Source organism: Anomaloglossus baeobatrachus, chromosome 3, assembly GCF_048569485.1.
Source record: "Anomaloglossus baeobatrachus isolate aAnoBae1 chromosome 3, aAnoBae1.hap1, whole genome shotgun sequence".
Lineage (NCBI taxonomy): Eukaryota > Metazoa > Chordata > Amphibia > Anura > Aromobatidae > Anomaloglossus > Anomaloglossus baeobatrachus.
Window position 1 is genome coordinate 20,635,755 of NC_134355.1, and position 24,912 is coordinate 20,660,666.

General features: G+C 49.9%; 1 protein-coding gene across 2 annotated transcripts in view; it reads left to right on the top strand.

Moving 5' to 3' along the window:
- LOC142295922 (hemoglobin heart muscle subunit alpha-type-like) overlaps positions 1 to 24,912 on the top strand; it is a 72,901-nt gene that overhangs the window by 41,601 nt on the left and 6,388 nt on the right. The window contains exons 1-2 of one of the 2 annotated variants that reach the window (XM_075339044.1): positions 19,714 to 19,930; positions 21,831 to 22,023. In XM_075339044.1, coding sequence (XP_075195159.1) covers positions 19,836 to 19,930; positions 21,831 to 22,023 — 288 coding nt within the window. In that variant the 5' untranslated portion in view covers positions 19,714 to 19,835. Of the gene's footprint in view, positions 1 to 19,713; positions 19,931 to 21,830; positions 22,024 to 24,912 lie in introns of those variants that run through there. The other variant, XM_075339045.1, reaches the window with a different exon arrangement.

Sequence of the window (24,912 nt, forward strand, 5' to 3'; positions counted from 1 at the left end):
TGCTGGTAGGATTGGAACCCAGGACCCCAGCGCTGCAAAGTAACAGTGTGAACCATTGAGCCACCATATAGTGCACACCAGGTCCGCCACCAGGAATTTCAGGGCCCCATACTGGCAAAATTATGGGGCCCCCTTGAGACTCCACCCCAGCTCCGCCTCCACCCCGCAAACCTTCCACAGTCCGCCACCACTCTTAGAAAAACATATATATATATGTTTGTGTATATATCTACACACACACAGTCATGGCCAAAAGTCTTAGCACCCTTGAAGTTGTTCCAGAAAATTAAGTATTTCCCTCAGAAAAGTAATAATACACCCTCTCCATAATGCACCTTCTACATCGCCCCTCTCCATAATACCATAACACATCACCTACACCGCCTCTTTCCATAATACACGCTCTATACTGCCGCCCTCCGTCACACTCTGCCCCCCTCCGTCACACTCTGCTTCCGTCACACTCTGCCCCCCTCCGTCACACTCTGACCCCCTCCGTCACACTCTGACCCCCTCCGTCACACTCTGACCCCCTCCGTCACACTCTGCTTCCGTCACACTCTGCCCCCCTCCGTCACACTCTGACCCCCTCCGTCACACTCTGACCCCCTCCGTCACACTCTGCCCCCCTCCGTCACACTCTGACCCCCTCCGTCACACTCTGACCCCCTCCGTCACACTCTGACCCCCTCCGTCACACTCTGCCCCCCTCCGTCACACTCTGACCCCCTCCGCCACACTCTGACCCCCTCCGCCACACACTGACCCCCTACGCCACACTCTGACCCCCTCCGCCACACTCTGACCCCCTCCGCCACACTCTGCCCCCCTCTGTCACACTCTGCCCCTCACACTCTGCTTTTCACACTCAGCACCTCTCTTATCACACTCAGCCCCTCACACTCAGCCCCTCTCTTGTCACACTGAGCCCCTCACACTCAGCCCCTCTCTTGTCACACTGAGCCCCTCACACTCAGCCCCTCTCTTGTCACACTCAGCCCCTCACACTCAGCACCTCTCTTGTCACACTCAGCCCATCACACTCAGCCCCTCTCTTGTCACACTGAGCCCCTCACACTCAGCACCTCTCTTGTCACACTCAGACCCTCACACTCAGCACCTCTCTTGTCACACTGAGCCCCTCACACTCAGCCCCTCTCTTGTCACACTGAGCCCATCACACTCAGCCCCTCTCTTGTCACACTGAGCCCATCACACTCAGCACCTCTCTTGTCACACTCAGCCCATCACACTCAGCCCCTCTCTTGTCACACTCAGCCCATCACACTCAGCCCCTCTCTTGTCACACTGAGCCCCTCACACTCAGCACCTCTCTTGTCACACTGAGCCCCTCACACTCAGCCCCTCTCTTGTCACACTTATCCCCTCACACTCAGCACCTCTCTTGTCACACTCAGCCTATCACACTCAGCCCCTCTCTTGTCACACTGAGCCCATCACACTCAGCACCTCTCTTGTCACACTCAGACCCTCACACTCAGCCCCTCTCTTGTCACACTCAGCCCCTCACACTCAGCACCTCTCTTGTCACACTCAGCCCCTCACACTCAGCCCCTCTCTTGTCACACTCACACACTCAGCTCCTCACTCTCAGCCCCTCTCTTGTCACACTGAGCCCCTCACACTCAGCCCCTCTCTTGTCACACTGAGCCCCTCACACTCAGCCCCTCTCTTGTCACACTTAGCCCATCACACTCAGCCCCTCTCTTGTCACACTTAGCCCCTCACACTCAGCACCTCTCTTGTCACACTCAGCCCCTCACACTCAGCCCCTCTCTTGTCACACTCACACACTCAGCTCCTCACTCTCAGCCCCTCTCTTGTCACACTGAGCCCCTCACACTCAGCCCCTCTCTTGTCACACTGAGCCCCTCACACTCAGCCCCTCTCTTGTCACACTTAGCCCCTCACACTCAGCACCTCTCTTGTCACACTCAGACCCTCACACTCAGCACCTCTCTTGTCACACTCAGCCCCTCACACTCAGCCCCTCTCTTGTCACACTCACACACTCAGCTCCTCACTCTCAGCCCCTCTCTTGTCACACTGAGCCCCTCACACTCAGCCCCTCTCTTGTCACACTGAGCCCCTCACACTCAGCCCCTCTCTTGTCACACTTAGCCCCTCACACTCAGCACCTCTCTTGTCACACTCAGCCCATCACACTCAGCCCCTCTCTTGTCACACTGAGCCCCTCACACTCAGCACCTCTCTTGTCACACTCAGCCCCTCACACTCAGCACCTCTCTTGTCACACTGAGCCCCTCACACTCAGCCCCTCTCTTGTCACACTGAGCCCATCACACTCAGCACCTCTCTTGTCACACTCAGACCCTCACACTCAGCACCTCTCTTGTCACACTGAGCCCCTCCCACTCAGCCCCTCTCTTGTCACACTGAGCCCCTCACACTCAGCCCCTCTCTTGTCACACTTAGCCCCTCACACTCAGCACCTCTCTTGTCACACTCAGCCTATCACACTCAGCCCCTCTCTTGTCACACTGAGCCCATCACACTCAGCACTTCTCTTGTCACACTCAGACCCTCACACTCAGCACCTCTCTTGTCACACTCAGCCCCTCACACTCAGCCCCTCTCTTGTCACACTCACACACTCAGCTCCTCACTCTCAGCACCTCTCTTGTCACACTCAGCCCCTCACACTCAGCCCCTCTCTTGTCACACTCAGCCCATCACACTCAGCCCCCCTCTTGTCACACTCAGCCCATCACACTCAGCCCCTCTCTTGTCACACTGAGCCCCTCGCACTCAGCCCCTCTCTTGTCACACTGAGCCCCTCACACTCAGCCCCTCTCTTGTCACACTCAGCCCATCACACTCAGCCCCTCTCTTGTCACACTGAGCCCCTCACACTCAGCCCCTCTCTTGTCACACTCAGCGCCCCTAACACTCAGCACCTCTCTTGTCACACTCAGCCCATCACACTCAGCCCCTCTTTTGTCACACTGAGCCATTCACACTCAGCCTCTCACACTCAGCCCCTCTCTTGTCACACTGAGCCCCTCACACTCAGCCCCTCTCTTGTCACACTGAGCCCATCACACTCAGCACCTCTCTTGTCACACTCAGACCCTCACACTCAGCCCCTCTCTTGTCACACTGAGCCCCTCACACTCAGCCCCTCTCTTGTCACACTGAGCCCCTCACACTCAGCCCCTCTCTTGTCACACTGAGCCATTCACACTCAGCCCCTCACACTCAGCCCCTCTCTTGTCACACTGAGCCCATCACACTCAGCACCTCTCTTGTCACACTGAGCCCCTCACACTCAGCCCCTCTCTTGTCACACTGAGCCATTCACACTCAGCCCCTCACACTCAGCCCCTCTCTTGTCACACTGAGCCCATCACACTCAGCCCCTCTTTTGTCACACTGAGCCCATCACACTCAGCCCCTCTTTTGTCACACTGAGCCATTCACACTCAGCCCCTCACACTCAGCCCCTCTCTTGTCACACTGAGCCCATCACACTCAGCACCTCTCTTGTCACACTCAGCCCCTCACACTCAGCCCCTCTCTTGTCACACTGAGCCCATCACACTCAGCCCCTCTCTTGTCACTCTCAGCCCCTCTCTTGTCACACTCAGCCCATCACACTCAGCACCTCTCTTGTCACACTCAGCCCCACACACTCTACCCCTCTCTTGTCACACTGAGCCCCTCACACTCAGCCCCTCTCTTGTCACACTCAGCCCCTCACACTCTGCCCCTCTCTTGTCACACTCAGCCCCTCACACTCTACCCCTCTCTTGTCACACTCAGCCCCTCACACTCTGCCCCTCTCTTGTCACACTCAGCCCCTCACACTCAGCCCCTCTCTTGTCACACTCAGCCCCTCACACTCTGCCCCTCTCTTGTCACACTCAGCCCCTCACACTCAGCCCCTCTCTTGTCACACTCAGCCCCTCACACTCAGCCCCTCTCTTGTCACACTCAGCCCCTCACACTCAGCCCCTCACACTCAGCACCCCCCATGTCCTCCTCTTCACTCATTACCTGTCAGGTGCCCTCATCTGCTACAGCTACTCAAGTATCTTCTGGCTCCTCCCACATGGGGGGGGTCACATGGACATGACATAATCGCAGGTCCTGCACGGAGCAGATTAGAGCTTCCTGCCTCTGCAGCGCTCAGGTATTAAATCTCCTCCTTCTTGAAAAAAAACCGCCGGATTTTCTAGATGGTAAAAGAGAATGGGAGTTTAAAACAAAACAAAAAAACTGTTTTAACCTGGCCCTGGGAGGCAGCAGCTCGGAGCGACCATCCCCTGCCCCCCCCCACCCCCGGTAGCTAAGCTACTGCTACACCCCCAGTAATAGTCACCAGTAACCCCCTCCTCATTGTCCCCTCCTCAGTTAATTAGTAACCACTCTCCTCTCCCTCCTCAGGCACCTCCGTACGGCCCCTGCCGAGCTGCGTCTCCTCTTGTACGGGCCCTGGCTGCGCCGATGCCGTTCTCCTAGGGGCCCCCGCCGCTGCTTCTCTCCGTACAGGCCCTGGCTGTGCCGCTTCTTCTCCTGCCAGCTGGCGGGAACCTTTGAAAGAACACGCGCGCGCGCAGTATTGACGTCATCAGGGCGCGCGCGTGTGTCACAGAGAAAGTGGCGGAGAGATTCCTGCGTTCCGCTGCCTGCACTGACTGTGCGGAGCTGCAGGATCGCTCCCTGCCCGGCACGCAGCGTGTGATGAGGGCGATCTGACCAGGGCCCCCCGGAGCTCCGGACAACAGGTCAGATTGCCCTCATTACTGACCGGCGAGTAAGGGCCCCAGCGTGACAGCCGCGCTCAGGGAATAACCGGCTCCCACTACGGGCCCAGACTTTAACACTGCCGCATCAGGCAGCCCGAGAGCGCCCCCCTAGTTGTGCCCAGGGCAGATGCATCGCCAGCCCCCGCTAGATACCGGGTACACAGTTGCATACCCTATATATCCAGCACACGTGGCTAATTTGCATGCGATGCAAATTAGCCACGTGTATAGTGTCAAAAGCAACACTGCCGGGGTCCTCTGCTGCGGTTGTGACTGGGGGAGGGGCGTGAAGAGGGGGGGCACGGCAGGCCCGGGGCTTAATAGTAATTGTCCCTGGCTCAGCCGGGCCCCCCCTCTTCACCAGGCCCCCTACACCAGTCTCAGTAGTAATGCCCTGCTGGTGGCCCTGGTGCGCACCACCAAGCCACATATAGTGCTACCCACTGAGCCACCATACAGTGCTAACCACTGAACCACCATAAACTGATAATCACCGAGCCACCATATAGTGCTATCCAGAGCCACCGTGTAGTGCTAACCAATAAGCTATCATATAGTGCTAACCATCGAACCACCATAACGTGCTACTCATCGAGCCAACATATAGTGCTAACCACTGAGCCACCATATTGTACTAGCCACCGAGCCAACATATACTGTAGTGCTAACCACTGAGCCACCATATAGTGCTAACCACTGAGCCATAATATAGGGCGAACCACTGAGAGACTTTATAGTACTCACCACTAAGCAACCATATAATGCTCACCACTGAGCTGCTGTGCTATTATGGGGCACTGTGCAGCAATCAGAGGAAAATGACTTAGGTGCTCCCCCTACAGGCTGCCATTAATATTTTCACTGTCGTTGACCCCCAACTACCCCCCCCCCCTTCTCTTCCGCTGCAGCCAGGGACAGACACACCATTGATGTAACCAGTGCAGCCACCCAGGGGCCCAAAAGTGAATGATGAGATATTACTGTAATGGACCCGGATACGTCTCTTGCTCCTCTTCTGTCTATATCCTCCCTGAGTTCAGTCCTGGTAGCCAGGAGGAAAGTCAGGCAGTCAGAGTAATGCTATATATATAGTATATTGCAATGTTGTACTTGTCAGGACTGTAGTCAGATGAGCTAGACTTGTGTATTTAGTAAAAAACAAAAAAAAGTCAACTACAAATATTTCTAGTGTGAACAGGTGCGAACAGGTGCGCATACGGCGTGGTCAGGGACGGGACTCCTCCGCTTACCGATCCGCATACATCATTCTGTTCTCTGTATAGGGTGATATATAAATGTTATTTATTGATTTGTGATCTTTATTTTTACAATTTATTTTAATGTGATTGCTATAATTATTTTTCCATATTTTTTTTATTTTATTTAAACCTCTGACTCTTCTTTTACCCCTAATCTACAGGTATATATGAACTCATATCTGGAGATGTATCTCTGTACCAGAACCATGCGCCTGTAAAGAAGAAAAGTATCATTTACATATTTAGGAAGAGAAAATACTTCTAGAGAAACCCTATATTACAGAATTGCTCTCTGCCGTACTGGCTTGTGAGTGTGGACTGACCACCTTTCTAGAGAAGCAACTCATTCATATAAGGGCAGCTGCACGTCGTCCCTGGGCACAGTCCTGGTGGTCAGGAGGATAGTCAGGTGTAAGATAGCAGGGCGCAGAATAAAGCACAGATGTGGCGATATGGCCCTGGAGGTCAGGAGGATAGTCAGGTGTAAGATAGCAGGGCGCAATATACAGCACAGATGTGGCGATATGGCCCTGGTGGTCAGGAAGATAGTCAGGTGTAAGATAGCAGGGTGCAGTATACAGCACAGATGTGGCGATATGGCCCTGGTGGCCAGGAGGATAGTCAGGTGTAAGACAGCAGGGCATAGTATACAGCACAGATGTGGCCCTGGTGGTCAGGAGGATAGTCAGGTGTAAGATAGCAGGGCTCAGTATACAGCACAGATGTGGCGATGCAGCCCTGGTGGTCAGGAGGATAGTCAGGTGTAAGATAGCAGGGCACAGTATACAGCACAGAGGTGGCGATATGGCCCTGGTGGTCAGGAGGATAGTCAGGTGTAAGATAGCAGGGCGCAATATACAGCACAGATGTGGCGATATGGCCCTGGTGGTCAGGAGGATAGTCAGGTGTAAGATAGCAGGGTGCAGTATACAGCACAGATGTGGCGATATGGCCCTGGTGGCCAGGAGGATAGTCAGGTGTAAGACAGCAGGGCATAGTATACAGCACAGATGTGGCCCTGGTGGTCAGGAGGATAGTCAGGTGTAAGATAGCAGGGTCCAGTATACAGCACAGATGTGGCGATGCAGCCCTGGTAGTCAGGAGGATAGTCAGGTGTAAGATAGCAGGGCACAGTATACAGCACAGATGTGGCGATGCAGCCCTGGTGGTCAGGAGGATAGTCAGGTGTAAGATAGCAGGGCACAGTATACAGCACAGAGGTGGCGATATGGCCCTGGTGGTCAGGAGGATAGTCAGGTGTAAGATAGCAGGGCACAGTATACAGCACAGATGTGGCGATGCAGCCCTGGTGGTCAGGAGGATAGTCAGGTGTAAGATAGCAGGGCACAGTATACAGCACAGAGGTGGCGATATGGCCCTGGTGGTCAGGAGGATAATCAGGTGTAAGATAGCAGGGCTCAGTATACAGCACAGATGTGGCGACGTGGCCCTGGTGGTCAGGAGGATAGTCAGGTGTAAGATAGCAGGGCACAGTATACAGCACAGATGTGGCGATGCAGCCCTGGTGGTCAGGAGGATAGTCAGGTGTAAGATAGCAGGGCACAGTATACAGCACAGAGGTGGCGATATGGCCCTGGTGGTCAGGAGGATAGTCAGGTGTAAGATAGCAGGGCACAGTATACAGCACAGATGTGGCGATGCAGCCCTGGTGGTCAGGAGGATAGTCAGGTGTAAGATAGCAGGGCACAGTATACAGCACAAATGTGGCGATGCAGCCCTGGTGGTCAGGAGGATAGTCAGGTGTAAGATAGCAGGGCACAGTATACAGCACAGATGTGGCGACGTGGCCCTGGTGGTCAGGAGGATAGTCAGGTGTAAGATAGCAGGGCACAGTATACAGCACAGATGTGGCGATGCAGCCCTGGTGGTCAGGAGGATAGTCAGGTGTAAGATAGCAGGGCTCAGTATACAGCACAGATGTGGCGATGCAGCCCTGGTGGTCAGGAGGATAGTCAGGTGTAAGATAGCAGGGCACAGTATACAGCACAGATGTGGCGATGCAGCCCTGGTGGTCAGGAGGATAGTCAGGTGTAAGATAGCAGGGCTCAGTATACAGCACAGATGTGGCGACGTGGGCCTGGTGGTCAGGAGGATAGTCAGGTGTAAGATAGCAGGGCACAGTATACAGCACAGATGTGGCGACGTGGCCCTGGTGGTCAGGAGGATAGTCAGGTGGAAGATAGCAGGGCTCAGTATACAGCACAGATGTGACAGATGAGCCATGGTTCAGTAACACTGATGTAGCAGAGCTGAGAACACAGAACAGTCATAATAATCAGGAGGAAAGGAGAAGAGGACAATCATCACATAATATTCTGGAGTGTAAACATTGACATTCCACCTCTTCACCAGTAGATGGCGCATCCAACTAATTTCCCGATTACATTAATCATATACCCCTCCCCCCATTCTTTCCAGGTAAAATAAAACTTGTGTTTATAGTAATTAAAATGACAAAAATAAATAAATAAATTAAATAAAAGGTTTTTTTTGTTGTTTTTTTACTTGGAATTTGCTTTTTTTCGGACAGTCCAGAAATGTCTGTAAAACGGAAATTAATTTTTTACTGCGCTGCTTGAGCCGGGTGCGAATAATTCCTCCTCCGTGTAACGTTATCACGGATCCGGGATACGGACAGGAAGGAAAGAACGATGGGATTTACTGATATCCCCCGCTATCGATATACAAAAAATGGCGCATAAAAGACACAAAAGCAAAAATTAAGAAGACGTCTAGGGGTGACCCCCAAACCACGTGTGATGTGTGACTCCAGCTTTACTGGCGTGTGTATGGAGGTCTGAGAATTCTTAGAATCCTGCCTTGTCCCCCATGCTTTACCCTGCAGCTTTGCTCGCTATCAATCTTCTGCGGATGGTGTGGCTCTGCACATTACACTGTGGCCCATTCATACAGTGAGATCTAATCTGTGTGTTCCATTTCTTTCCTCTCAGAGGTGAGATAAGAGATTGTGACACAGGGAGGCTCCAGAAGAGGAAGACGAGGGTCTTTACAAGGACAGAGGATTTGGAGGTCGCTCCGCGCTATTTATATGGATCCCTCCTCCTCCGCCCCTCACTCCCTCACTGATGGGTGTCAGGACTGGGGGATTAATTATAGAGCCGGGCGGAGGATTATTAGGAAGACTAGTGATAGATTAATGGACAATATATGCTGCACCCCCCCACCCTGCACTATAGAGGCACAATGTGTAATGGGGGGGAGAAGGGGGGGGGTGAAATCCAAAAGTGACCTTAAAACTGGTGACTGTGTTACCTGAAGCAGCAAATTGTCATGTGTCAATCTGAGAAGACATTGATTATGGATAATCCATATTGTCACAGGTGGCCTGGTGTGTCCATAGAGTCAATGATAATAATCCTGGTGGTGTGGTGTGTCCATAGAGTCAATGATAATACTCCTGGTGGCCTGGTGTGTCCATAGAGTCAATGATAATATCCCTGGTGGTCTGGTGTGTCCATAGAGTCAATGATAATACTCCTGGTGGTCTGGTGTGTCCATAGAGTCAATGATAATACTCCTGGTGGCCTGGTGTGTCCATAGAGTCAATGATAATATCCCTGGTGGTCTGGTGTGTCCATAGAGTCAATGATAATACTCCTGGTGGTCTGGTGTGTCCATAGAGTCAATGATAATACTCCTGGTGGCCTGGTGTGTCCATAGAGTCAATGATAATATCCCTAGTGGTCTGGTGTGTCCATAGAGTCAATGATAATACTCCTGGTGGCCTGGTGTGTCCATAGAGTCAATGATAATACTCCTGGTGGCCTGGTGTGTCCATAGAGTCAATGATAATATTCCTGGTGGTCTGGTGTGTCCATAGAGTCAATGATAATATTCCTGGTAGTCTGGTGTGTCCATAGAGTCAATGATAATATTCCTGGTAGTCTGGTGTGTCCATAGAGTCAATGATAATACTCCTGGTGGCCTGGTGTGTCCATAGAGTCAATGATAATATCCCTGGTGGTCTGGTGTGTCCATAGAGTCAATGATAATACTCCTGGTGGCCTGGTGTGTCCATAGAGTCAATGATAATATCCCTGGTGGTCTGGTGTGTCCATAGAGTCAATGATAATACTCCTGGTGGTCTGGTGTGTCCATAGAGTCAATGATAATATCCCTAGTGGTCTGGTGTGTCCATAGAGTCAATGATAATACTCCTGGTGGCCTGGTGTGTCCATAGAGTCAATGATAATACTCCTGGTGGCCTGGTGTGTCCATAGAGTCAATGATAATACTCCTGGTTGTCTGGTGTGTCCATAGAGTCAATGATAATATGCCTGGTGGCCTGGTGTGTCCATAGAGTCAATGATAATACTCCTGGTGGTCTGCTGTGTCCATAGAGTCAGTGATAATATTCCTGGTGGTCTGGTGTGTCTACAGGGTCAATAATAATATTAATATTCCTGGTGGTCTGGTGTGTCTATAGGGATAATAATAATAATAATAATAATAATAATAATAATAATAATAATAATAATAATAAATAATAATAATATTCCTGGTGGTCTGGTGTGTCTATAGGGTCAATAATAATATTAATATTCCTGGTGGTCTGGTGTGTCTACAGTGTCAATAATAATATTAATATTCCTGGTGGTCTAGTGTGTCTATAGGGTCAATAATAATAATAACATTCCTGGTGGTCTGGTGTGTCTATAGGGTCAATAATAATATTAATATTCCTGGTGGTCTGGTGTGTCTACAGTGTCAATAATAATATTAATATTCCTGGTGGTCTAGTGTGTCTATAGGGTCAATAATAATAATAATAATATTCCTGGTGGTCTGGTGTGTCTATAGGGTTAATAATAATAATAATAATAATAATAATAATAATAATAATAATAATATTCCTGGTGGTCTGGTGTGTCTATAGTGTCAATAATAATATTAATATTCCTGGTGGTCTAGTGTGTCTATAGGGTTATTAATAATAATAATAATAATAATAATAATAATAATAATAATAATAATATTTCTGGTGGTCTGGTGTGTCTATAGGGTCAATATTAATAATAATAATACTAATAATAATAATAATAATATTATTAATTATCCTGGTGGTCTGGTGTGTCTACAGTGTCAATAATAATATTAATATTCCTGGTGGTCTAGTGTGTATATACGGTCAATAATAATAATAATATTCCTGGTGGTCTAGTGTGTCTATCGGGTTAATAATAATAATAATAATAATAATAATATTATTCCTGGTGGTCTGGTGTGTCTATAGGGTCAATAATAAATAATAATAATATTATTATTATTATTCCTGGTGGTCTGGTGTGTCTATAGGGTGAATAATAAATAATAATAATATTATTATTATTATTCCTGGTGGTCTGGTGTGTCTATAGGGTGAATAATAAATAATAATAATATTATTATTATTATTCCTGGTGGTCTGGTGTGTCTATAGGGTCAATAATAAATAGTAATAATAATAATATTATTATTATTATTACTCCTGGTGGTCTGGTGTGTCTATAGGGTCAATAATAATAATAATAATATTAATATTCCTGGTGGTCTGGTGTGTCTACAGTGTCAATAATAGTATTAATATTCCTGGTGGTCTGGTGTGTCTATACAGTCAATAATAATAATAATAATAATAATATTCCTGGCGATCTGGTGTGTCCATAGGGTTGATAATAATAGTCCTAGGGTCATTGATTGCAAAACTGCAGCGTTTTTGAAATCTGATAATTTTTCAGTGTTTTTCACCCATAGAAACAGACTTTACAGCCTGACTTTAGTAAACATGTATTGTGTAAAAAAAATCACACTTGTAATCCACATGGAAAAACGAAGCTAAAAAATGCTGCAAAACTGTACCTGCCATGAGAACTGCTGAAAAACGATTAATACCGCTCAGCAAAATGCCGCTCAGCAAAATACCGCTCAGCAAAATACTGCTCAGCGTGTGAACGCAGCCCTAGCCTCTCCATGTCTGAGTATTTTTTGCAATTTCTTCCACAATCCGGCTGATACATCTGTTCTGCGCTGATACATTGTATCCATCAGGATTTATGCAGCTGCAGCGATTGGACACAATATTCCGTCTGCAGGTTTTGCAGCATCTACCTAATGACCTTGACTATAAATTCAAGGTGACAGCATGAAGGGGTTAATTGGCTTTTATTTTGCACTGGGAAGTATATACTCTTCTGCCCTCCGGGTATTGGGAGAAAACGTCTAGGAACATTCCTGGGCTAGAAAAGGGGCACAATGCTCAGCTTTGGGTAATGCCTCCTTATTAGTGATGAGCGAGCATGCTTGTCACTACTCGGTACTCGCACGAGTATCGCTGTACTCGGGCTGCTCGGCGGGGACCGAGTAATCTCGCGATACTCGTGCTTTACTCGTGGTCTTCATTTCTGCATGTTGGCGCTCTTTTGAGAGCCAGCCCTCATGCAGGGATTGGCTGGCAGACCACTGCAATGCCACAGCCCTGTTAGTTGTGGAATTGCAGTGATTGGCCGGCCCGCACAGCGTGACCGAGCCTTTATACCGGCCGGCGCGCTGTGCTCTGCTCACAGCTATTCTGACAGTGAGTGCAGGGAGAGTGTCGCTGATTCAGGAAAAGCTTTGCGGCCCTTTATAGCTTTTTCAGTTGCAGGGCTGCAAACAGTGTGACCAAAAGTCCTTCTCAGGACTATTCTAGTTGTATACAGGCAGGCAGGGTATAGCCAGGTCGGAGTACAGTAGCAGAGTCCTTCTCAGGACTATTGTTGCTATATACAGGCAGGGTGTAGCCAGGTCTGAATACAGGCTAGTGACCAAAAGAGTCCTTGTCAGGACTATTGTACCAGTATACAGGCAGGCAGGCAGGCAGGCAGGGTAGTGGTGAACGTATACCAGCCTTCATCATATCTGGGGCTGGTGTACACAGTGTAAAACAGTCCAGATAGTGTCTGACTTGTCTGTAATTGTCGCTCCCCAAAAAAACCTGTTAGGTTCTTATTGCGTCCGTGCTTGGTTTTTAAAACCGCACGTGTGTGCCTGTTGGTGGCAGCGTACAGGTGCACTTGTGTGCAATTTCCACACACTTTGATATAACGCACAAGTAGTGAATATACACGTCAGCAGTGCACAGCATTGCAAAATGCGCAAGGGCATTGGCAAGGAACAAGGAAGTGGACGTGATGGTGGTGCAGGCAGAGGCCGAGGTCGTGGGCAAGCTCTAATTTCGCCACAACAAAGGGCCACATCTAGTCGCTCGCACGTCCTGTCCCAAATTCTTGGGGACCGCAGCAGTACACCGCTCTTGAACCAAGACCAGTGTCAACAGGTTGTTAGTTGGATAGGAGATAATGCTTCCAGTCAGATTGGCACCACCACAAACACTCTGTCTTCCACACGGTCAAGTGTCAGTAGCCGTGATACTGCACCGCACATTTCTGAACCTGATCCTCCTTCCTACCACCAGGCTGAGTACACGTCCTCCTCGGACATTAATGATCCCACACTTGGACACTCGGAAGAGCTGTTCACGTTTCCATTCACACATTCTGGCCTCTCGCCAGCTCATATTGAAGTGGGTCATGAGGAGATCGTCTGTACAGATGGCCAAATATTTGAGCAGCCACGTTCTCACGAAGTTGGCAACGTGTCTCAACAAGTGGTGGACGATGATGAGACACAATTGTCAGCAAGTCAGGAGGAGGAGCAGGGTGCGGAAGAGGAAGACGACGTGGTGGATGATCCAGTAACTGACCCAACCTGGCAGGAGGATATGCAGAGCGAGGACAGCAGTGCACAGGGGGAGGGAGGCGTAGCATCACAACAGGCAGTAAGAAGCAGGGTGGTGGCCCCAGGCAGAAGTCAGGCAACCGTTCCCCGGAACAACACGACGACACAAGGTGCCTGTACAAATGTTAGGTCTTCCCGAGTCTGGCAGTTTTTTAAGTTGGATCCAGATGATTCAAAAAAGGCCATTTGCAACACCTGCCGTGCCAGCATCAGCAGGGGTACCAAAACTAGCAGCCTGACCACCACCAGCATGATCAGGCACATGTCAGCCAAGCACCCGACTTTGTGGGAAGTACAACAGAGTCGAGGAGCAGTGCTTGCTGATGTCACTGCTACGTCTTCGCTGGTTGTGCATGCGAGCCAATCCTCTGTCCATGCTGCCTGCGAACAAGCCTCCTCCACTCCTGCACCTGCAGTTGCCTACGCAGAAAGAACACCATCATCAAGCACGTCCTTGTCCCAGCGCAGCGTTCAGTTATCCATTCAGCAAACCTTTGAACGCAGGCGCAAATACACTGCCAACACCCCACATGCCACATTTCTAAATGCTAACATTTCGCGACTGCTTGCGCTGGAAATGTTGCCTTTTAGGCTGGTGGAGACTGAAGCATTCCGTGACCTGATGGCGGCAGCTGTCCCACGTTACTCGGTCCCCAGCCGCCACTATTTCTCCCGGTGTGCCGTCCCCGCGTTGCATAACCACGTGTCACAAAACATCACACGTGCCCTGAACAACGCTGTTTCACCCAAGGTCCACCTAACCACAGACACGTGGACAAGTGCTTGTGGGCAAGGCCGCTACATCTCGTTGACGGCACACTGGGTTAATATTGTGGAAGCTGGGACCCAGTCTGAGCGAGGGACGGAACACGTCCTTCCCACACCAAGGTTTGCAGGCCCTACCTCAGTCAGTGTTTCACCCACACTCTACAGCTCCGGAATGTCATGCTCTTCAGCCTCCTCCTCCTCCTGCGCATCCTCATCCACTGTACCCTCCACACCAGTCCCAAGCTGGAAGCACTGCAGCACTGCCTCGGCGAAGCGGCAACAGGCTGTGCTGAAGCTAATCTGCATAGGTGACAAACCCCACAATGCAGAAGAGCTGTGGACAGCTCTGAAACAGCAGGCAGATCACTGGCTCACACCTCTGAACCTAAAGCCAGGAAAGGTCGTGTGTGACAATGGCCGGAACCTGGTGGCGGCTTTGAGGCGAGGCCAGCTGACACATGTTCCATGCGTGGCCCATGTGCTCAACCTCGTGGTTCAGCGGTTTATAAAGTCATACCCAGAGCTGTCTGATCTGCTGGTAAAAGTTCGCCGCCTGTCTGCACATTTTCGAAAGTCACCTACTGCTTCAGCCGGCCTTGCCGGCTTTCAGCGCCGTTTGCATCTTCCGGCTCACAGACTGGTGTGTGATGTCCCCACGCGTTGGAATTCAACTCTGCACATGTTGGTCAGGATATGTGAGCAGAAGAGGGCAGTTGTTGAGTACCTGCATCACCTAAGCCGTCGGGAAATGGGTCAAACTCCACACATAACACCTGAGGAGTGGAGATGGATGTCAGACCTATGTACCATCCTCCAAAACTTTGAGGACTCCACCAAGATGGTGAGTGGTGATGACGACATTATTAGCGTCACCATACCGCTACTCTGCCTTCTAAAACGGTCTCTGCTGAAAAACAAACATGATGCATTGCAGGCGGAGCGCGATGAGTTGCAGCAAGAAACAGTAGTGGGTGTGGGTGATGATAACACACAGCCCAGCCTCGTCTCATCACAACGTGCAGTGGAGGACTATGACGAGGAGGAGGATGAAGACATGGAGCAACTCTCCGGCCAAATTGAGGATATGACATGCACACCAGTCATATCCTCGGTTCAGCGTGGCTGGCCAGAGGACAGGGTAGATGAGGAGGAGGAGGAGGAGGAGGAGGAGGAGGACAGCATGTTCAGTCATCTTGTTGGTCAGGCTACTGAAGTCCTGGCTGTTAAGAGTCTGGCGCACATGGCTGACTTTATGGTAAGCTGCCTGTCTCGTGACCCTCGCGTTAAGAACATCTTGGCCGACAATCATTACTGGTTGGTAACACTGTTAGACCCACGCTACAAGGAGAACTTTTTGTCTCTTATTCCCGTGGAGGAGAGGTCAACCAAAATGCAGCAGTTTCGGAAGGCCATAGTCACGGAAGTAGGCAAAGCATTCCCCTCACAAAACGCTAGCGGCATAGGTCATGAATCAGTGGACAACCGAGGCGTACAGCCGAGAGAGGCACAAGTCCAATCCGCCAGAGGTAGGGGAACAGTCTTTAAGATGTGGGACAGTTTTCTCAGCCCCTCACGTACCACAGCCCCTGAGGTGCGGGGTAGTGCCACAAGAAATCCTAAGTTTGCCCAGATGCTGAAGGAGTACCTTGCAGATCAAACAACTGTACTCCGACATTCCTCTGTGCCTTACAATTATTGGGTATCCAAGCTGGACACGTGGCATGAATTGGCTCTCTACGCCTTGGAAGGCCTGGCCTGCCCTGCCGCTAGCGTTTTGTCAGAGCGTGTTTTTAGTGCCGCAGGTGGAATCATTACAGATAAACGCACCCGCCTGTCAACTGAAAATGCTGACAGGCTGACTCTGATCAAGATGAACAAGGGTTGGATTGGGCCAGACTTCACCACACCACCAGCAAATGAGAGCGGAATTTAAAGTTTGTAACGGGAATTTGCCATGTACCTCCACTCACCCATGGGTACACACTTCTGGACTTTGGATAATCGCTGGACTGCTCCTCCTTCTCCTCATGCGCCACCATGATGATGACCGTTACAAATTGCAATACTTAGGCCTTTGTTTCAGGTATACCCCCAGTGGTAAATTTTTTCGCCCATTCTTTGCAGAATGGACATTACAACGACAGGAGACCCGCTCCTTTGCAATGGGAACAATGTTTTGAGGCCCTCATGCACGTCTCTACCCAGGGACAACGTGGAGCCTCCCAATTTTTGGCTGCCCTGCCTAAGGGCTATACTACAATAGACCCACTTCCTTACAATGGGCACTTCAGGTTTACAGGCCATCATGCACGTCTGTATGCAGGGGCATTGGTGAACCTCACAATTTTGGACTGCCCTGGCAAAGGAAAATACTACAAAGACTCACTTCCTCAAAATGGGCACATTAGACTCAAGAGGCCTTCATGTACGTCTCTTCTCAGGGACATCGGAGTGCCACACAATGTTTTCACGTAAAATCTTTCATGTATTAATCTCAAAAAGTAACATACACCAGCTCTATCTCACTATTGGGTATGTGCCCTTAACATTTCCGCCATGAAAAATCATTTTGGGGTCATTTTGGAAGGTTTTCTGGTGAGTCCGTAAAAATGGCGTAAAACGCGGACAAAATTGTTCACAGCTGTGACTTTTCAGTGATAAATGCTTCAAGGGGTCTTCCCCATGCTGTTGCCATGTCATTTGAGCACTCTTCTGAGACTTTTGTGACATTTTTAGGGTTTCTCCATGCTGCCGGGGGGTCATTTCACAAAAATACTCGGGTCTCCCATAGGATAACATTGGGCTCGTTGCTCGGCCCGAGTACACGAGTATCTTGGGATGCTCGGCCCGAGCTTCGAGCACCCGAGCTTTTTAGTACTCGCTCATCACTACTCCTTATTGTGACGCGGAGCCCTGACCGCAGAATGAATGACACGAACCCGCCTCCTTCTCATATTTCTCTTTTTTTTATTTCACTTAATTTTTTATTTATTGTTTTATTACATGATCAAAAATCTATTGGAAACCGTCAGCAGGCAGGTTAGCTTTATTATCTGATGTTTTTCATTATTTTTTTCTCTAGCAATAATTGATATTTTGGATACAGACACTTGCGTCTCTCAGACATTTGTACTGTAAAAAGTGTCATTTTGATTTTCTGCATTTTTTTTATCTTTTTTTTTAAAAGCTGCTAAATTTAATAAACACGATGAAAGTGCCTCGCACGTGCACAGAGATTAGAGGTTGTTGTTACAAGGCGCCATGCTGTGCAGAATAGTGCCGTCACTTGTGCGTTGTTTGATTTTTATAACTGTTATTGCAATTTGTAACCACTTTAATAAACGTTTAATATAATAATTATGTGGTTGATGTGCGCAGCTCTGACCTGCACTAAATTGTGCAAGGTCTTCAAGGTCATACACACCATGGAGGGAGAACACGGCGAGCCCATTGATTCAACAAATCCTTAAGGCTGTGTACACACATTAAGTATTTGGTGCAGGAATTTGCACCATTTCTGCATCTCTTGACAGGAGAAACGCAGCAGCAAAAACGCACATTTTTTACAAATTTTCGATGCGTTTTTGACACTTTTTGGTGCGTGGTTGATGCATTTTTTACTTGTTTTCAGCGCATGGTTGATGCGTTTTCAATGTGTTGTTGATGCGTTTTTGACTCTTTTTCAAAGCATTGTTGATTCATTTTTTTACGTATCTTTGATGCATTGTTGATGCGTTTTTGACTTGTTTCTGGTGCATGGATGATACATCTTTGATGTGCTTTTGTTGCATGTGTTGATGTGTTTTCAGGGCATGGCTGATACATTTTTGGGGCATAGTTGATGCATTTTCGGGACATGGTTGACGCGTTTTCGGGACATTGTTGACGCGTTTTTGGTGCATTGTGGATGCATTTTTGGTTCAGGGTGCATGCGTTTTCGGGGTATGATTGATGCGTTTTTGGGGCATGGTTGATGTATTTTTGGGGTATGGTTGACGTGTTTTCAGGGCATGGATTATGAATTTTCAGGACATGGCTGATGCGTTTTCAGGGCATTGTTGACGCATTTTTGGTGCATAGTGGATGCATTTTCGGGGTATTGTTGATGCGTTTTCAGTGCATGGTGGATGCCTTTTTCGTGCATGGTGGATGTGTTTTGGGGACATGGTTGATGCATTTTCGGTGCATAGTTGATGCATTTTCGGTGCATGGTTGATGCATTTTCGGTGCATGGTTGATGCATTTTTTACTTGTTTCCGGTGAGTTGTTAATATCTTTGGGGTATTCTTGATGCGTTTTTGACGCGTTTTCGGTGTGTGGCAGTGACTAAGGACCATGCTACATCAGAAATCCGTAGCCATATTGTTCTGATTTCATGCTCTGTGCCGTGGTATCGGACATTCTGCCACTAACTTTAATTGGACTCCAATAAATTTTATTTTTTATCTTGAATGACTTGTTTGGTGGTCAAAATTCTCCTTTTTCAAGCGCCCGCCTCCGATACTCCGTGCTATGGGGGCGGTGTACAGGGAACAGCGGGGGCTCACGTGGCGCCCTCAATCTCGTCACATCCGTCGCTCGCCTCCAGCCGATGTCGTCCGTCGCTCGCTCACAGCCGGATACTGTAACAAGTTTTTTCAAAAATGTTTTTGAAATTGCAGCAAAATAAGGATGTTTTGAAACAATATTGGTCTAATTTGAAACATAATTGCTTTCCAGTAAATGACCTATATATAAATATCTACACACTTATATGTGTACGAGCTATATACGGAGCCGCGCAGTAGTATATATGCCCATGCTGCTGCTGCCCTTCAGCTGCCCTCTGCGCCCTCTGCGGACGGCCGTGTACGTGGTGGGCCGCGCGTTCTCACATGGCGATAAGGCAGATTAGGGGTCATTTGTGATATAAGAATGGATGGAAATGAGCGTTACGTGCTTTACATTCCAGGCAGCTGCCGGCGTCAGATTTCAGCTACTTACAACTTGTGACCAATTAAAAATAATGTCTGTAGGTAACTCCGAGCATGGATCCAGCGCTCACCCCCCTCCGAAAAGTGAGGGACTCCGGCTCCAGTCCAGACCAGATTACAGGGATTTCACTGATCCCCTCCATGTGACCCTCACTATACATTGACATAGAATGAGCCCCCCGGACTATATAAGGAGCCCTCCACCTCCGAGGAGGCAGCACACGTCTTAGCCACTGCCAAGAGCCACCATGGGACTGTCCGACAGCGAGAAGGCCTCCATCTCATCCCTATGGGAGAAAATCGCACCCGACGCCAGCAAACTGGGGTCCGAGTCCATGAGCAGGTAACTGACCACCTGTACCCCAGGACTATGGCGGTGTCTTCCTCATCACCAGGTTCTTCCTACATTGCCCACAATAGAGTGTGATGATGAGGGCGGTGCGCCGTGCGGAGGAAGACGGGGGATTCTTCAGTGTCTTTTTGAGGGTTTGGTATTTTTGAGGGTCTTGAAAATGTGGAGGATGCACTTTTCTTTTTTAGATATTTTCTGAAGTCGCGGAGTTATTATCTCACAGTTTGACAAATATTTATGGTCAGTTTATGCCGGGTCTGAGATAGAACTTGGTCATTAAAATTCTAAGACAATTTATATAAAATGTCAAAGCTCTGAAATAAGAAGACAGAGTCTGATCTAATCTAAGCTGAGATAATAGGGCAGAGTCTGACTATAGAGAAGGCTGAGATAATGAAGCAGAGTCTAAAGAATACAACATGGTGAGATAATGGAGCAGAGTCTATAGAATACAACAGGGTGAGATAATACGGCAGAGTTTGACAATACAGAAGGCTGAGATAATGGAGCAGAGTCTATAGAATACAACAGGATGAGATAATACGGCAGAGTCTGACTATAGAGAAGGCTGAGATAATGGAGCAGAGTCTATATAATACAACAGGGTGAGATAATAGGGCAGAGTCTGACTATAGAGAAGGCTGAGATAATGGAGCAGAGTCTATATAATACAACAGGGTGAGATAATAAGGCAGAGTCTAATATAAAACAGAGGGTATGATATAATAAAGCATGGTACAATAATAAGGCAGAGTCTGACATCATAAAGTGGTGTAAGATAAGGCAGAGTCTGATATAATATAGCAACATGAGATAATAAAGCAGAGTCTAATATAATATAGCAAGGTGAGATAATAGGGCAGGGTGTGATATAATACAACAAGCTGAGATAATAAGCAGAGTCTGATAATACAGAAGGCTGAGATAATAAAGCAGAGTCTAATATAATATAGCAAGGTGAGATAATAAGCAGAGTCTGATAATACAGAAGGCTGAGATAATGAAGCAGAGTCTATATAATACAACAGGGGGAGAAAATAAGGCAGAGTCTGATACAGTATAGCAGGGTGAGATATCTGATATAATACAGTAAGGTGAGATAATAAGGCAGAGTCTGATATAATAAGTTTTTCATGGGGAGAGTTTGATATAAAACAGGGTAAGATACTATAATAAGTTAGAGTCTCATATAATAAAGCAGGGTGAGATAATAGGGCAGAGTCTGACATAATAAAGCAGGGTGAGACAGTAATGCAGAGTCTGATATAATACGGCAGGGTGAGATAATAGGGCAGAGTCTGACATAATACGGCAGGGTGAGACAGTAATGCAGAGTCTGATATAATACGGCAGGGTGAGATAGTAATGCAGAGTCTGACATAATACGGCAGGGTGAGATAGTAATGCAGAGTCTGATATAATACGGCAGGGTGAGACAGTAATGCAGAGTCTGATATAATACGGCAGGGTGAGATAATAGGGCAGAGTCTGACATAATACGGCAGGGTGAGACAGTAATGCAGAGTCTGATATAATACGGCAGGGTGAGATAGTAATGCAGAGTCTGACATAATACGGCAGGGTGAGACAGTAATGCAGAGTCTGACATAATACGGCAGGGTGAGATAGTAATGCAGAGTCTGACATAATACGGCAGGGTGAGACAGTAATGCAGAGTCTGATATAATATGGCAGGGTGAGACAGTAATGCAGAGTCTGATATAATAAAGCAGGGTGAGATAGTAATGCAGAGTCTGATATAATTCAGATAATACCACAGACTGAGAGAATACAGTCGTGTTCATTTATTGATTTCTGTATTTGTCTCTCATGAGTCACTGATTATTAACCCTTCCATGTGTACAGTAATTCTTTTCTTCGTTCTTCACAGGCTTTTCGAGACTCACCCAGATGCCAAGTCCTTCTTCGGCCGCTTTGACCTGACTCCTGGTTCTCAGGATCTCTTAACCCACGGAGGGAAGATTTTCAATGCTCTCGGAGAAGCCTCCAAAAATCTGGACAGTCTGTCCAAGTACCAAGACCTCCACACCAACAAGCTGAAGGTCAGCGGAGGTCACATGAAGGTGAGTGCTCCGCCGCGTGCTCACCTGAGTGCAGGAGGACAGGATATACTGTGTGCTCAGCTGAGTGCAGGAGGACAGGATATACTGTGTGCTCAGCTGAGTGCAGGACGTGCCCCGTGTTCACACCTGAGTGCAGGACGTGCCCCGTGTTCACCTGAGTGCAGGACGTACCGGTGTTCACCTGAGTGCAGAATGTGCCCTGTGTTCACCTGAGTGCAGGACGTGCCCTGTGTTCACCTGAGTGCAGGACGTGCCGTGTGTTCACCTGAGTGCAGGACGTGCGCTGTGTTCACCTGAGTGCAGGACGTGCCGTGTGTTCACCTGAGTGCAGGACGTGCCCCGTGTTCACACCTGAGTGCAGGACGTGCCCCGTGTTCACACCTGAGTGCAGGACGTGCCATGTGTTCACACCTCAGTGCAGGACGTGCCCCGTGTTCACACCTGAGTGCAGGACGTACCGGTGTTCACCTGAGTGCAGGACGTGCCCTGTGTTCACCTGAGTGCAGGACGTGCCCTGTGTTCACCTGAGTGCAGGACGTGCCGTGTGTTCACCTGAGTGCAGGACGTGCCGTGTGTTCACCTGAGTGCAGGACGTGCCGTGTGTTCACCTGAGTGCAGGACGTACCGGTGTTCACCTGAGTGCAGGACGTGCCGTGTGTTCACCTGAGTGCAGGACGTGCCGTGTGTTCACCTGAGTGCAGGACGTGCCGTGTGTTCACCTGAGTGCAGGACGTACCGGTGTTCACCTGAGTGCAGGACGTGCCGTGTGTTCACCTGAGTGCAGGACGTACCGGTGTTCACCTGAGTGCAGGACGTGCCGTGTGTTCACCTGAGTGCAGGACGTACCGGTGTTCACCTGAGTGCAGGATGTGCCGTGTGTTCACCTGAGTGCAGAACGTGCCCTGTGTTCACCTGAGTGCAGGACGTGCCCTGTGTTCACCTGAGTGCAGGACGTGCCCTGTGTTCACCTGAGTGCAGGACGTGCCGTGTGTTCACCTGAGTGCAGGACGTGCCGTGTGTTCACCTGAGTGCAGGACGTGCCGTGTGTTCACCTGAGTGCAGGACGTACCGGTGTTCACCTGAGTGCAGGACGTGCCGTGTGTTCACCTGAGTGCAGGACGTGCCGTGTGTTCACCTGAGTGCAGGACGTGCCGTGTGTTCACCTGAGTGCAGGACGTACCGGTGTTCACCTGAGTGCAGGACGTGCCGTGTGTTCCCCTGAGTGCAGGACGTACCGGTGTTCACCTGAGTGCAGGACGTGCCGTGTGTTCACCTGAGTGCAGGACGTACCGGTGTTCACCTGAGTGCAGGACGTGCCGTGTGTTCACCTGAGTGCAGAATGTGCCCTGTGTTCACCTGAGTGCAGGACGTGCCCTGTGTTCACCTGAGTGCAGGACGTGCCCTGTGTTCACCTGAGTGCAGGACGTACCGGTGTTCACCTGAGTGCAGGACGTGCCCTGTGTTCACCTGAGTGCAGGACGTGCCCTGTGTTCACCTGAGTGCAGGACGTACCGGTGTTCACCTGAGTGCAGGACGTGCCCTGTGTTCACCTGAGTGCAGGACGTGCCCCGTGTTCACCTGAGTGCAGGACGTGCCCCGTGTGCACCTGAGTGCAGGACGTGCCCCGTGTTCACCTGAGTGCAGGACGTGCCCTGTGTTCACCTGAGTGCAGGACGTGCCCTGTGTTCACCTGAGTGCAGGACGTGCCCTGTGTTCACCTGAGTGCAGGACGTGCCCTGTGTTCACCTGAGTGCAGGACGTGCCCTGTGTTCACCTGAGTGCAGGACGTGCCCCGTGTTCACCTGAGTGCAGGACGTGCCCCGTGTTCACCTGAGTGCAGGACGTGCCGTGTGTTCACCTGAGTGCAGAATGTGCCCTGTGTTCACCTGAGTGCAGGACGTGCCCTGTGTTCACCTGAGTGCAGGACGTGCCCTGTGTTCACCTGAGTGCAGGACGTGCCCTGTGTTCACCTGAGTGCAGGACGTGCCCTGTGTTCACCTGAGTGCAGGACGTGCCCTGTGTTCACCTGAGTGCAGGATGTGCCCTGTGTTCACCTGAGTGCAGGATGTGCCCTGTGTTCACCTGAGTGCAGGACGTGCCCTGTGTTCACCTGAGTGCAGGACGTGCCCTGTGTTCACCTGAGTGCAGGACGTGCCCCGTGTTCACCTGAGTGCAGGACGTGCCCCGTGTTCACCTGAGTGCAGGACGTGCCCTGTGTTCACCTGAGTGCAGGACGTGCCCTGTGTTCACCTGAGTGCAGGACGTGCCGTGTGTTCACCTGAGTGCAGGACGTGCCGTGTGTTCACCTGAGTGCAGGACGTGCCGTGTGTTCACCTGAGTGCAGGACGTACCGGTGTTCACCTGAGTGCAGGACGTGCCGTGTGTTCACCTGAGTGCAGGACGTGCCGTGTGTTCACCTGAGTGCAGGACGTGCCGTGTGTTCACCTGAGTGCAGGACGTACCGGTGTTCACCTGAGTGCAGGACGTGCCGTGTGTTCACCTGAGTGCAGGACGTACCGGTGTTCACCTGAGTGCAGGACGTGCCGTGTGTTCACCTGAGTGCAGGACGTACCGGTGTTCACCTGAGTGCAGGATGTGCCGTGTGTTCACCTGAGTGCAGAACGTGCCCTGTGTTCACCTGAGTGCAGGACGTGCCCTGTGTTCACCTGAGTGCAGGACGTGCCCTGTGTTCACCTGAGTGCAGGACGTGCCGTGTGTTCACCTGAGTGCAGGACGTGCCGTGTGTTCACCTGAGTGCAGGACGTGCCGTGTGTTCACCTGAGTGCAGGACGTACCGGTGTTCACCTGAGTGCAGGACGTGCCGTGTGTTCACCTGAGTGCAGGACGTGCCGTGTGTTCACCTGAGTGCAGGACGTGCCGTGTGTTCAC